Genomic DNA, 13,981 nt, shown 5'->3' on the forward strand with positions numbered 1-13,981 from the left:
AATTCTTTGGTGATCAGCCTTCTTCATGGTCCAGCTCTCACTTCCATACATTACTACTGGGGAAACCATAGCTTTAACTATACGGACCTTTGTTTTTGTTCTCTTACTTGGTCCTAATGAATATGCTGGTCAGGAAACTCAGCAATCATTGCAGCCGAGCATTGCCATTAAATCCACCCTGCGAGTCTTCCCATCCACCTTTATGCAGCTGCCAGTAACTGTGAACCAGCCCCCCCCCCCCGAGTCTCCTCACTCATTGATGAACCTAGGGATAGCTCACTCAGTAAAGCCTGATAATCTTACTCTCAGGCAGGGTTTCTCAACTTTGGGTCCCCAGATGTTTTTGGCCTACAACTCCCATCATCCCTGACGGCTGGTCCTGTTACCTAGGGATGATGGGAGTTGTAGGCCGAAAACATCTGGGGACCCAAGGTTGAGAAAGGCTGCTCTCAGGGTTGTGGGTTCAAGCCCCCTACTGGCCAAAGGGGGTTAATCTAGATGACCCTTGTGTCTTCTTCCAACTCTACAATTCTGTGGCATCCTAGGATCACCCCTTTCAAGCAAAAGTGTGAACAAAGAGTTAAAATTACAGGACACATCATCACAAAATCTAGTTGGTAACTACCATAATGATATTGGAATGGAATGATAAATTAAAGGTGTCAAAATATATTTTTTCCCTAATCAAATACATAAATAAATTCTGCCTAAAGTCTGATTCTTCTATTACATACATTTACACAGCCATTAATTATTTTAGGTGACAGATCGCAGGCATTCCCCACCCCCAACTGCCTCGTTTACAATTACTAATGCTTAGCATTGCATGAACATTATGCTCTTTTCAACTACTTCAATTCAGACATCCAAAAATTAAGAGATTATAAACAAACGGCACAGATGCAAAATAAGAGTAGAAAGCTAAGCAGCTGCCCTTGTCATATTAAAACACATTTATTTCCAACTAATCTCTCAATTTATTATCCTAATGTTATGTTTGAGATCCACGAGGAAAAGCATTTCCTAGGATTTAAATCTGGGGTTTAGTGGTTATGAAGTGACTCCACAGAACTATCTATCATTATGAAATGGGAGGAAATATTACAGAGCAGATATCCAGTCCAGTTCCTTTAAACTGACAATTTCATAGCATTTTACTAGGGGATGGACACTAAATATATTATATATAGAGAGAGAGAGTGCTAGCTTACAACATTTCATTGAACTTTTACCATTTCAATGGTCTGTTTGGATTTCGTAGCAGTATATGCAGAACTGGCAGGAGTTAACCACCTGAGAATTGACAACAGCTCAATTCCTAACACGTCAGATGATGTTGCAGGGACAGATATTGACTACTCTGGGCAGGTTTATTACTAGATATGTCAGCAAAAAACTGCAAATATCTGGGTGCCAGAATGAGCTCTTTGTTTTTTCTTTCCTTTTCTGGATACACAGGGACTGTTTTTCCAAGTCAAGTAATATAAGACATTTATTGCACCATCATGCATCAGAATCTAAGCATACTTTCTGGCACAAATCTCAATGCTCAAGTATGAAAAAGTGACACATAAAAATACCCTGAATCTTGCTTTCTGAAGTTAGAACATTATTTTTATTCGAGGGTGGAATACCATTGTCATTACATAATTCGACCAAGAGAGGGCACTTTGAGAACAAGGGAAATACTGTAAGTATATCTCAACCTTGAATAGTATGTATGGAAACTTTTAGAATGACTGGGACTGTTTTTCTGATGCTTTCAAAATTATCTTAGATTTAGACTTTGCACAAAAGACATGCATTCGTAACAGTTGTTCGCCCCACCTTAGGCAGCAGAACGCAACAGGCATTTAACAGACGTCATGACTGCTTCTGTCCCGAATTTGATTTTCAAAATAAATAATAGCAATAACATAACTGCATAGAGCAACTGTTCCAATTGATTTTAAAAGGTGCTAAAATGGAGTTACGGAAGCCAGTGCACAAACAGTGTTAGGAAAAAAGGAAATTAAGAACTGTGTTCCTTAAAAGGGAAATGTATACCTGACTATGTCAAAAATCTGAATGGCTTTTGTCACTTCTGGAGGACTGGTAGCTCATCTCTTTTCTTAGTCAATTTGCATGAAACGTCACTTATTAAGTCACTTATTTAAACTTTCCTAAAAGCCTATCAGCAGGCTTTCTCAAAAATGAAAAGACCAGAGGGACATTTCAAAAAATGAAATAATTGCCGTCATTTTTTATGGCGATGCATGCAGAATTACCAGAATATCCCATTTTTAGAAGAGGCTGGAAGCTGGGGAAGGCGGCTGAGGAAAGGACTGGCCATTTCTTCGTTTGCACTAAAACCGCACTTTCTTTCTTACTTGGAAGTGTTTGCTAGCAGCCACAATGCAACCAAGCTTATAATAAAGTTACATCTCTGCGAGATACGGTTTAAGATGTCTAGTTCTGTTTTTGTAGCACGGATCTCCTATCCGACATGGGTGCTGTCTCTGTGGGTCACTTTAACCACACGCAGCATTTGCCTGCTCAGTCCCACGTAGGCTGCAGATTGCTAGGGTGCAAAATCTGCTTGCACAGGTGAGCACCATTTCTATGAGAAAGTGACGGCGTGGAGCACAGATTGTGCTTCCGTGGGCGCAAAGTGCTTATGCTGAAATCTGGGCACGCGGCAACTTTTGAAGAACCAGAAGGGGTTTGCTTCCTTTGCCAATGCCACCCGCCTGACTCGTGTTTGATAGGTCCGGTCACGCAGCAATCCATCAGCAGAGCAAAAAGGCTCAAAAGCGGGCCGTGGAAGGGAGAGCTGCATGTACCCTGTACTTTGGGACGGTTACAACACAACGTTTGAACTGGTTGGCAACAGCACCGGAAAGGAAACAGATACGATAAGGCCGGGTTGGAGGGAAAGCAACAGGACAGCTTCTTTACCAGCAGTATAACTGGGGTTAAGCCAGAGTTCTTGCAGCAAACTGTGATTCTATCCTTGATTTAGTGCACTGCTGCTATCTACGCAACATTTCTCAGAAGTAAATCTTTAATAATAATAATAATAATAATAATAATAACAATAATAATAATAATAAAGAACTGTTTCTCTGGATCAGCTTTCTGAATAGGAAGCATCCTTTTAATGGGGAGCTATCTTGCTAATTTTTATTTTATTTTAAAGAATTCACCCATCCTGCTGATTAGTGCCTGACATAAATCTGAAATCAACACCAACATAGATCTTTGATTCGGATTACCGTTTGATCAGGTCTAATATTGCCGCATAGGTATGCCCGCTTCACCTCACTTTTAATAACCAGCTGCAATTTAATAAATTACTACAGTCTCTCACACACTTAACTATTGTTTATCTTTTAACATCCATATTTGCTATATATAAATACTATTTTTAAAAATATCTCCCACATATATTACCCAACCTATGCACGCTTGTGATTTAAATTCTATATATTTCTAGCAGTGACTATACAAAACAAGTATTATTCCAGTGACAACACGGTATTTTTATATGTTTATATTAGCTATATTTTATACCGATCAAGTAAACCTATAGGTATGATCCAGCCAAAATTAAGCAGTGCAGTCTTCTGCATGTCTGCTTGGAAGTAAGTCCTATCGAGTTCAATGGGGCTTACCCCCCCAGGTAAATGTGTTGAGGATTGCAGCCAAAACCTACAGAAACACATGTCACAATAAATTCATTAGTCATTAAGGTGCTATAAGACCTTTGGATATTTTTGCTGCAACAGACAAGCACAGCTACCGTTCTGGAAAGTGACGGGTGGGTGCCTCACACGCCCTCCCCTAACTAGGATTTAAGAGATGCGTAACTTTGACTCGATCCTGCCTCATTTTAAAAAATACACATCTACCACAAAGGGCTAATTATTGCATATACAAAAAAAACAGGAAAAGAATCTTTTTCTTCCTTTTAGACTTAACAGTGGGCTGAATTCTTCTGTTTTGCTTTTACACGGGAACAATAAACACTTTTTAAATATATATAAAACTGAGGATATAAGACACAAAACTGCCCTTGCTTTTAAAAAACCCCAGTGTTAAAATGCCACCCTTTTCTAGAGAGGAACTGTTCAACTGATATCACACATCATAAATAAAAGACAACTTTGTGGATTTTAAGACAGGTAAGGAGGAAAAGGGTCTCGCCACATAATCTAGTAAGTATTATTGATTTTTTTAAAAAAGAATGAAAAAATTCAAGGCAGACAAGACACTTTTGAAACCTAGTCATCTATGTAAAACATATACTGTTCAATATCAAAACAATTTTGGTCATAAGTTTGTACATCAGCTGTGTTTCTTATTAACCTCAAATATTAAAGTAATTCCCCTAAAAAGCTAATTTGAAAGTAAGTACACTTTAAAAGTAAACAGAGAAATGTGCATTTAATCCCAATACGGAATCAAGATCATTATTATTAAAATAAAGCCTGGGGCACATTGTGACGTCTAAGATTGGTGGGTAGATTTTAATTGGCTTGAGGACTGTCATGGTTCTATTATCACAAAACCTTCAACACACTTCCAGCATGGAGGACCCATCTGTGCCCACCATCCATCTGTTTAGACGTGATTGGCAAAGTGGTGGGGAACTCTCAGTGGTCGCCTTTGCCTGAAAGGAATAAACCACAGGATCTTCCAGCGAGTGCCAAAAACTTCTGAGAAGGTCTGCTGCCATGGCTTTCGGGGTCTCGATCTACAGACGACAGCATTATTAGTGAAAGACAGCATTCCCATGGTGCACTTCAGTCAACGAGAACAATGCAGGTTGGCTGGGGAGCCATGACTTGACTCTGATGAATTGCGTCCCAGCCACCACAACAGCAGCTTTTCCTTTCACTGCAGCATGCAGATGAGATTTAACTATGAGAAGCACGCACTGCATCTGTATCAACCAAAAGCAGCCTTAAAGCTACGGCAGCCCTTGTGATCCACACAGTGTTTGCCAACAAAACAGAAAGTTTCTCTAGAGCCTGTGCTTTGAAAAGGGAGTTTTGACGGCTTTAGATAGGAAAGAATAGTCTGGTGTTGTTTTCCGCCAAAGGGCCGTATGAATCACGGCAAAACAGGGCATGCAAGGCTTTCATGGGTGCCTTCCGATTTTCCTAAATAGACTACCTTTTAACTGTATAGCCCCCCCCCCCCGTTAAGCCTTTAGCACATCAAAACAGAGATACTTACATGTCTTCACAACAGTTTGCCAGTTTTTCTATGCTTGTAGTGTCCTGTTATAGAGAAGACATTCTTAAGTATTCCCTCACACAATGAAGATTGCAAAAATAATTATTCCTGCAAATGCATATATGAAAGAACATACATACAACGTTCTAATTGCATTGGAGATATTTAACACGTCTTATAGAATGAATAGGAATATTATTTATTTCTGTAGCCAAAGCCGGTGCAAAAAACGTAAAATGGAATAAAATACATTGCACAGTTAAAATAATTATAAAAACCAGGCATTCCGTCAGATAAGAGCTTGCTCCCCTGAAGAATATAACTTATCATCCCCTATAGAACAGATATATGAATAACACCACTGAAAACCAGCCGTAAGACAAGTTTCCCGTAGCAAAGGTCCCAATCTTAAAGTGGTTTTGAATGTCAATCACCCAGTAGAAATCAGCATTTATTGGTTTCCTGCTCAGGTGGGTGAAGATTAAACACCGTAAGCAAAAACTTCCGCCTATGTATAAGGCTGTCTAGGATTACGGCCCAAGTGAATTTTATCATTTACAGTATTTGGTAAAGTGGTGTGAAGAAGTTTAGAAATACACGAGAGCAGGGGTGTTGCAGAAGTTAAATTAGAATCTACCTGTAGATCTCTGGATGATTTGCAGTAAAGCAGCAAGGATTTTTGACTCCCCATTTGATTTGATTTTTTTTTTAAAAGCAACAAAAGTAACAAAATTATTTCCCCACCAAAATTAGGCTGCTCAAATGAATAGAAAGCACACCAGGAGCGGATGTTTTGTGTGCAAAGATGGCAAGGTCAGTTCAGGTCTGGTACTGAAAACAAATTCCCAAGCTCAAGAAGTCTTCAAAGACACCTTGTTCTCCCATCCTAACTATGTACAGTGGTACCTCAGGTTAAGAACTTAATTCGTTCTGGAGGTCCGTTCTTAACCTGAAGCACTACTTTAGCTAATGGGGCCTCCCGCTGCCACTGTGCCGCCAGAGCACAATTTCTGTTTTTATCCTGAAGCAAAGTTCTTAACCTGAAGCATTATTTCTGGGTTAGCAGAGTATGTAACCTGAAGCGTATGTAACCTGAGGTCCCACTGTATCTTTTGCACCTCTCACTGGTAGATCCTGGGATTCTAGTAAAAAAATAAAATAAAATAGATTATCCCTGACAGGCCCAAAGTCTGCATTAGAGAGCTAACTAGTGTGCAAGTTTTCACATGCTCTTTCTATCAGATATTGTACTGTGAAGATTTTGGTCTTCCGTGAGCCCCAAGGAGAGAACAGGGTAGATATCCAAATGGATAAATAAAACAATACATGACAGTATAATTTCAATAATATAACTGCAATAATCCTCTTGTGTTCCTGCTGTAAATAAAGAGGTATGTGTACAAAACAACAACAACACACAACACCCCAAAAAAGCTTGACCGCATTGCTAGGGTGGGGAGAATTAAACAAAATAGCAATAAATTACAATAAAACATGCTCATATTTTCAAAGCCAAACCGATACGCTGCTCTATTTTGCTAATTTAGAACTTCTTCTATTTTAAAATACCTCCCTATTCTGGTAATATCTCCCCCCCCCCCTGGAATCTGAATGGGACTATCAATAGCCTATTTGATATTCAAAAAGGCTGCTCAGCAACCTCAGTCGAACACCATGAATAGAAGGAATGGAGAAAAGAATCTACTGCCCTTTGAAAGTTAAATACGGAGACAGCTGAACACATGAAAGCAAGTTTGTCTCTCGTCCACCTGCAAAGTTCTCCTACCAAGCAGATGGGCGAAATCGACTTTCAATGCAGAGCAAACTAATTTACCTTATGTGACTTTTTTTTGGACTGCAGCTGAAAGTCAAGCCAGTAATTCGGAAGTAAAAGGATTGAAATATCATTCCTAAAAGAGCCCCCTCCATGCGGAATGTCCCCCCTCCCCATTTGTGTCCCATCACAAGGGATGGGTAACTTAAAAGGGTGTCCCCTTTTTAAGTTGTTTTTACCTATATGAAGGATGTGATCATTTGGGACCTTCAGCTACTGAAAGGATCTGAAGTCCAGGATCACTGGGGGGGGGGGGGGGGGCTGCAATGACAATACAGGGGCTGTTTAAAGTTAGATTTGTAAAACAGTCTAAATTAGGGGTCAGTAAACATTTTCAGCAGGGGACCAGTCCACTGTCCCTCAGACCTTGTGGGGGGCCGGACTATCTTTTGAAAAAGAAAAACACAAATGAACAAATTCCTATGCCCCACAAATACCGGTAACCCACAGATGCATTTTAAATAAAAGGACACATTCTACTCATGTAAAAACACGCTGATTCCCAGACCGTCTTTGTGCCGGATTTAGAAGGCGATTGGGCCGGAACCGGCCCCCGGGACCTTAGTTTCTAAATCATAGCAAGATTTTGCCATTCACATTTTTGTTTATGACCATGTGTAAGTATTTGAGAACATTTCAGCAGGAAGTTTTAGTTTAGTTTTAATTTTTGTAGTCTGGCTGTGCCTGGTCAATCCTGATGCCCACCCCACCCCCCGCTAAAAGCTAAAGTAACTTTGGCTTATCCTCCCCCTGAAAAAGCTCAACAACTCAGGGTAGATCACTGCCAGTTGTTTTTTTATAGTGGGAGTAGATCGCAGTGTCTTTGAAGTTGGACAGCCCTGATATAAAGTGTAAAACTTGTAATTGTGCTAATATTTCTCCTGCCCCATGTTTTCATAACGGATACCATTAACAGTAAAGGGTGTTCTCTAGTGCACTCTGTATGCAGTCTTCATTTGTCACACTAAACCATGGTTTGGCACAAGCCACAGCAAACCATGGCAAGATACGCTTCCCCTTCCCCTTCGGATAGAAACAGGACTTTTTGTTTTCTCTTAAAAACAGCTTGTTCTTTGATCCAAACTGTAGGCCATAGTTTACAGGCCATAGCTAACCACGGCCAGCTTTTAAAAATCAGCTTCGGGAAACACCGCTTAGCGTTCAACCACAATTCATTTCAAGTTGCTTTCAAGGGGAAAAGAAATACCGTATTTTTCCGTGTATAACGCGCCCCCTATTTTTTGGGACTTCAAATTAAGAAAACGGTGGGGAGATTTCCCAGAGTTCTTAAGCTTATTTTTTTTGGGGGGGGGGTAATGTCCAGACTTGTTGAGCTTTTTTGGGGTGAGGGGGATTGCCGGCAATCGGTCACCCACCTGAACACAGCTGCCAATCGCATGCCTCACAGAAGAAGACAACTATCGTCTGCCCGATCGCCTCTAGCAGCCACAAATCGCCCAACTAATTGTCGCAACAACAGCCAATCCCAAACAGCCCTTGGTGCACACACCAATCACCTGCCCAATCACCGCTGTATATCTCCTACTCGCGGCTGCCAATTCACCGCCCCCCATGCACACTACCTGTGTATAAGATGAGCCCAAATTTTTAACAATATTTTAAAATAAAAAACCCTCATCTTATAGACAGAAAAATATGGTAAGTTTCAATCCTCAGTCATCCTAAGGCTTGGAAATCAGACATGGGAAGATTGAATTTTGTCTTTATATGTTATATATATGGCATGTGGGGTGCGGTTGAAATATATATTTACACACATTGGGGACGGAGTGACTTTTGCAGCTGTTGTTAAAGTTGAAAAACAATGAAGCACGGAGCAATGGACAAATTTTTGGAACAACAATGGGATATCAGTTCTGCCTAAGGCATGGTGGATAACAGCAACAACCATGGGAAAGAAAGACATAACCTCTTACAAGGATGATGAAGAAGAAGAAGAAGAAGAAGAAGAAGAAGAAGAAGAATTTGGATTTGATATCCCGCTTTTCACTACCCGAAGGAGTCTCAAAGCGGCTAACATTCTCCTTTCCCTTCCTCCCCCACAACAAACACTCTTTGAGGTGAGTGGGGATGAGAGACTTCAAAGAAGTGTGACTAGCCCAAAGTCACCCAGCAGCTGCATGTGGAGGAGCGGAGACACAAACCCGGTTCACCAGATTACGAGTCTACCGCTCTTAACCACGGACAGAATAATTGCCACACAGAGGAAGAACAAGGATATAGTTTGATTTCCTCACTTGCAATTTTATGAATCATTTAATGTGTCAACACGAACAGAAGTTATTAATGTTGCAGTTGTTGTATAAGGGATTATTATTATGACTGGAAATTGATAAGATTTTGGAACGCAGAAATAAATCAAATAATCATCAAATCTAGCACGCAGGAGGCCACTTTACCTAAATTATATAATTTGGTATTTGAACAATTGGTATTAATAATCGTATTATAAATTGGTATTGTTATAATGAGGCTATTATTGGATTGTGAATGAAAACCAATAAAAATTATTTTAAAAACCCTATGTATGTGAAAAAAGGAAATATATATTTACACACAGACTGGGTCTAAGGGTTAAAATGTCCAGGTGTTTTTTTTAAACCCCCCCAAATATCAAAGGCTGGGATCCTAACTGTTGCATATAGAATGCCAGATTTCACCCAGTTTTCACCCTTTAGTTCCTCACTCTTCCTTCCACAAGCTGTTCTTGATGAGTGAGAGACATTTCAGAGGGAACATTTAATAAATAACAGCAACAAGTATAGGATTAGGAGAAACAATGGCCACTAACACATGCATAGAAATGGCTTCTGCTTATGCCCAGGATGTTTAGATCCCTGCCAAAAGAAAGTTCCCCCCCCCCCCAGCATTTGCCATTTAATATTTTAGAAGCAATGTGACATAAATGCACCTTAAAGGCAAGAAGTGAAGTTAATTCGGACAACGTGGGAATAATGAATGGGAAATGTAGGTAAGAATTAAACAATGATTCAGAACAAGAGGAAAGTTTGATGTCTAGATGCTTAGCTCTACTTGTAAGAAGGTACAGATGGACAAAGCCTATGTTACATGTTACATCCCAGCCATACAGCAGCCCTTAACAATATTGATTGGTTCAATACCAGCTCAGAAGGTATGTTTCACTTTCTGAATTGCCAATATTTCCCGTGGCGTTTCAGCTTTCTCCTGCAGTCTTGTATCTAAATAGTGACCCAGAATGACCCTGCTTAGCTCAGTACAACTCAGGAGATCACAGCATGAAGTGGGCACATGGGAAACCTCCTTGTTTCACTTAATAAGGGCACTTCCTGGTAGACGGGTTGCTTTTCATCTTAATGTCAGTAGTTAAATACTTAAACATTCTTGATTAATCCTAGATCTTCAAGGCTTGTTAAATGAACCTCTGGAATATTTGAAAGTAGGAATCGTTAAGACTAAAACATTACCACCCGATTTTCCCAGATGAAACATCTGATAGGGTAGCATCCAACTATCAAAAACTGCTTTGAAAAAGAAGTTCAAGTGATTGACTCATCAGCTTGCTTGAGAATTCCGAACCAGAAGAGATATGATGGGATGGATCCAAGTTGGTTCAATAGCTCCAGATGGCAATGAATGAGCTGCCAGAGTGGAAGGAGCCATCCAGGACCAATGCTGGGCCCAGTGCTGTTTAATGTATTCTACAAATGAGTCAAGAGGAAACTCAGATCTATCACTGATGAAAATGGAAAATGGAGAGCCCAGATAACAGGGTACTAGAACAGAGTACTTGGCAAACAAAATACTCTATTTTTATTTTTTTTAAAAAAAGAACTCATAACTGCACAAGTGAAAAATGAGGAATAACTGGATGCCAGCAAGGAGGATGTAAAAGTTATGCTGGATAATGAGCGGAGACTGGAGCTCTAAAGTTCCATGTACTTTATAGAGCTCTATAGATAAATACCCAATAGATCAAATTATGTTTTGTTAACAACTCTGCTTTCAGTACTCTAGACTGAGTACAGTCGTACCTCGGAAGTCGAAGAGAATCCGTTCCGGAAGACCATTCGACTTCCAAAACGTTCAGGAACCAATGCCTGCAGCCAATCGGAAGCCGCAGTGCCTGCAGCCAATCGGAAGCCGCAGAAGCTGCGATGGACGTTCAGGTTCCAAAGAATGTTCGCGAACTGGAACACTCACTTCCGGGTTTGCAGCGTTCAGGAGCCAAAACGTTCGACTCGCAAGGCGTTCAACTTCCGAGGTACAACTGTACTGCTAGACTGAGGCCACCAAGCGGATCTGGGTCTGATCAGTGCCTGCATGTATTACTACCCAAGAAACCCACATGGATATGATTTGGGTTCCAGGATGGATATTCCTATAAGAAAAAATAATAATTGAATAAATAAAAGCCTAGCACTTTTAAGCCCCATCTAGCATATTTCTGGGCAACAGAAAAATATTAACAAGGTAGGGAAAAAAATGGAGAGGAGCTAGAACTTAAAATAGCTTTGCAGGCACATTCTAGGAGGGATAAACTTTGATATAGCTCACGCAAGAAACTGCATTGGATTTTAGCCTTATATTACAGCTCCCATCAACCACAGCAAGCATGGCCAATGGCCAGGGAAGATATGAATTGCAGTTCTGCAATATCTGGAGGGCCAAAGGTTCTCCACACTGGTAGAAGTACAATGTTAGCTTTGCTTCATACACTGCTACAATAATTTAGGAGCAAAGAGCAACAACATTGTAGCTTTGTTTAGCAGTGCACATTTTAAAGTTCAAAATACAGTGGTACCTCAGGTTACATACGCTTTAGGTTACATATGCTTCAGGTTACAGACTCCGCTAACCCAGAAATAACGTTTCAGGTTAAGAACTTTGCTTCAGGATAAGAACAGAAATTGTGCTCTGGTGGCGCAGCGGCAGCGGGAGGCCTCATTAGCTAAAGTGGTGCTTCAGGTTAAGAACAGTTTCAGGTTAAGAACGGACCTCCAGAATGAATTAAGTTCTTAACCTGAGCTACCACTGTATGTCCAAGCCAACAGAAGTGTTTCAGTTTTTTTATTTTTTTTATTTTCTGGACTTTTGAAAAATAATATGCACATTGAACAAAATGTATTCCTAGAATAAATTTCTAGAATTTCTAGCCCAGTTTACAAGTCTCAATGACCACTGCATGGCAAGGAGAGGGGTGGGGTGGGGGAGAGAAGGAGCCCAAAGCCCGATATGTATCTGAATCTGTAGCTTCTATTGGATTGAAAAGCTAACACCAAACAAAAACCTGCCACCCCTTAAGATACATTCTAACAAAGAGCTGTGAAGAGGACCGCATCTTTCCATATGAATCTACGCAGACTTTCTTCATGTGCTGCCTCTGTGTGAGGTCCGGAGGTGGCAACACGAGAACAGGCCTTTTCTGCAGTGGCTCCCCGTTTGTGGAAGGCTCTCCCCAGGGTGGTTCGCCTGGCACCTTCATTATACACCTTTAGGTGCCAGGCGAAAACATTCCTCTTTAACCAGGCCTTTGGTTGAGCTGATTTACATCCTATGCCCCTTTAAAGTGTGTTGTGGAAGGGAGGATTGTTGAGTTGTCTTTGTTTTTATTATATATTTTGTGGGTTTTTTTATATATTGTGATTTTATGTTGCGAACCTCCCTGAGATCTGCAGGTTTGGATGGTATACAAATTTAATAAATAATAACAACAACAGGAGCCAAAGTTATTCTTTCTTTCTGTTTCTTTCTTTTTAGAGCTACAGTTTCTTTAGCACTATAGCCATTTACCTAGGTGTAGGTCCCACTGAACTTCAGTGAGGCTTATTTCTGAGTAGACATGCATGGTTAATCCCTCGTTCATAAAAGAGTTCCACAAATGCACTGTAGCACAGACTGGACAGACAACATAGGGCATCGAGATTTTAGAAATAAATGTACAGTACGTACATTTTCAGAACTGCCTTTCATGATGTCTGAAATCAGTGTAAGATTTCTTAGATATTCAGCTATTTGAAGCCAAGCATTGTTTTCACGCAAAGCAAAAAATTAGTAGGTTTACATCAGTTTCCCCACTTTGGAACAAATGCATCTCAATTCCATTTCAAGGCTACCGTGTGATTCCAGTTGACAATTTATAAAATCATTTAGCCCTCAAAATGCCCATTCGGTTCAATGGGAAATTTAAACAGCTGTAAGTCACACAGTGCCTCTGAGATGGTACAACACCCAAGTCAAATAAATAAATGGTTAAAATTTGTTTTTTTGTTTTTTTATCTTACCCAGTTTGCTGGAAAAGCGGTGTAAAAGAATGTTAATACATAAAATGATTAAGTGATAAATTATTGCTTATTGGGTAGTATATATGCCTGTAAATAAATAATCAACTAATTCAAAGGAGCCAAAACCAGAGTAGGCTGAGAAAGCTAATAGGGTAAAAAAAGGCCTTATAATTCCATGATGAAGAAAAATATAGGGCAAATCTGACACAAACCATACATGACTTAATTATTTTATATTTCAGTATATGCAGGCGGAGACCATTATTGTCTTAGAAGAATGCTGACATCCTACCCTGATCCTGATTGTTGCTCTACTTAATTATAAGGATTAATACTGCCTTTGATTGCATTTCTAGCATGTTTGAAAAAACAAGTAAAGCCCTAATTATTAAACTAATCAAAACAGCATTTAATAGATTATCAGACTGAACATATGATTAAAATATTTTGCTTAATTATAATAAGATGCTTTTCATCTCCATAAATAAGTATTTTACAATATGGCTGTTCCAGGCTCTGGCTTGGTATCTATTACAGACCAAGGAATCAACCCTGTATGTAACAGGGATCAGAATATTATTTCCAGTCACACGTAAGTCACTTGTTTTATGTTAAACAGTTGTTCTTCACAATCTTTCCTTTA

General features: G+C 39.9%; 1 protein-coding gene across 2 annotated transcripts in view; it reads right to left on the reverse strand.

Moving 5' to 3' along the window:
- Positions 1-4,479: 4,479 nt before the first annotated feature.
- ZDHHC21 (zinc finger DHHC-type palmitoyltransferase 21) overlaps positions 4,480-13,981 on the reverse strand; it is a 40,712-nt gene continuing 31,210 nt past the window's right edge. For both annotated transcript variants that reach the window (XM_033173530.1, XM_033173531.1), the window contains 2 exons: positions 5,221-5,264; positions 4,480-4,735 (listed from right to left, as the gene is read on the reverse strand). In XM_033173530.1, the coding sequence (XP_033029421.1) occupies positions 4,603-4,735; positions 5,221-5,264 (177 nt within the window). In that variant the 3' untranslated portion in view covers positions 4,480-4,602. The remainder of the gene's footprint in view (positions 4,736-5,220; positions 5,265-13,981) is intronic.

The sequence above is a fragment of the Lacerta agilis genome, chromosome 16 (assembly GCF_009819535.1).
Source record: "Lacerta agilis isolate rLacAgi1 chromosome 16, rLacAgi1.pri, whole genome shotgun sequence".
In the NCBI taxonomy this organism is placed as follows: Eukaryota; Metazoa; Chordata; class Lepidosauria; order Squamata; family Lacertidae; genus Lacerta; species Lacerta agilis.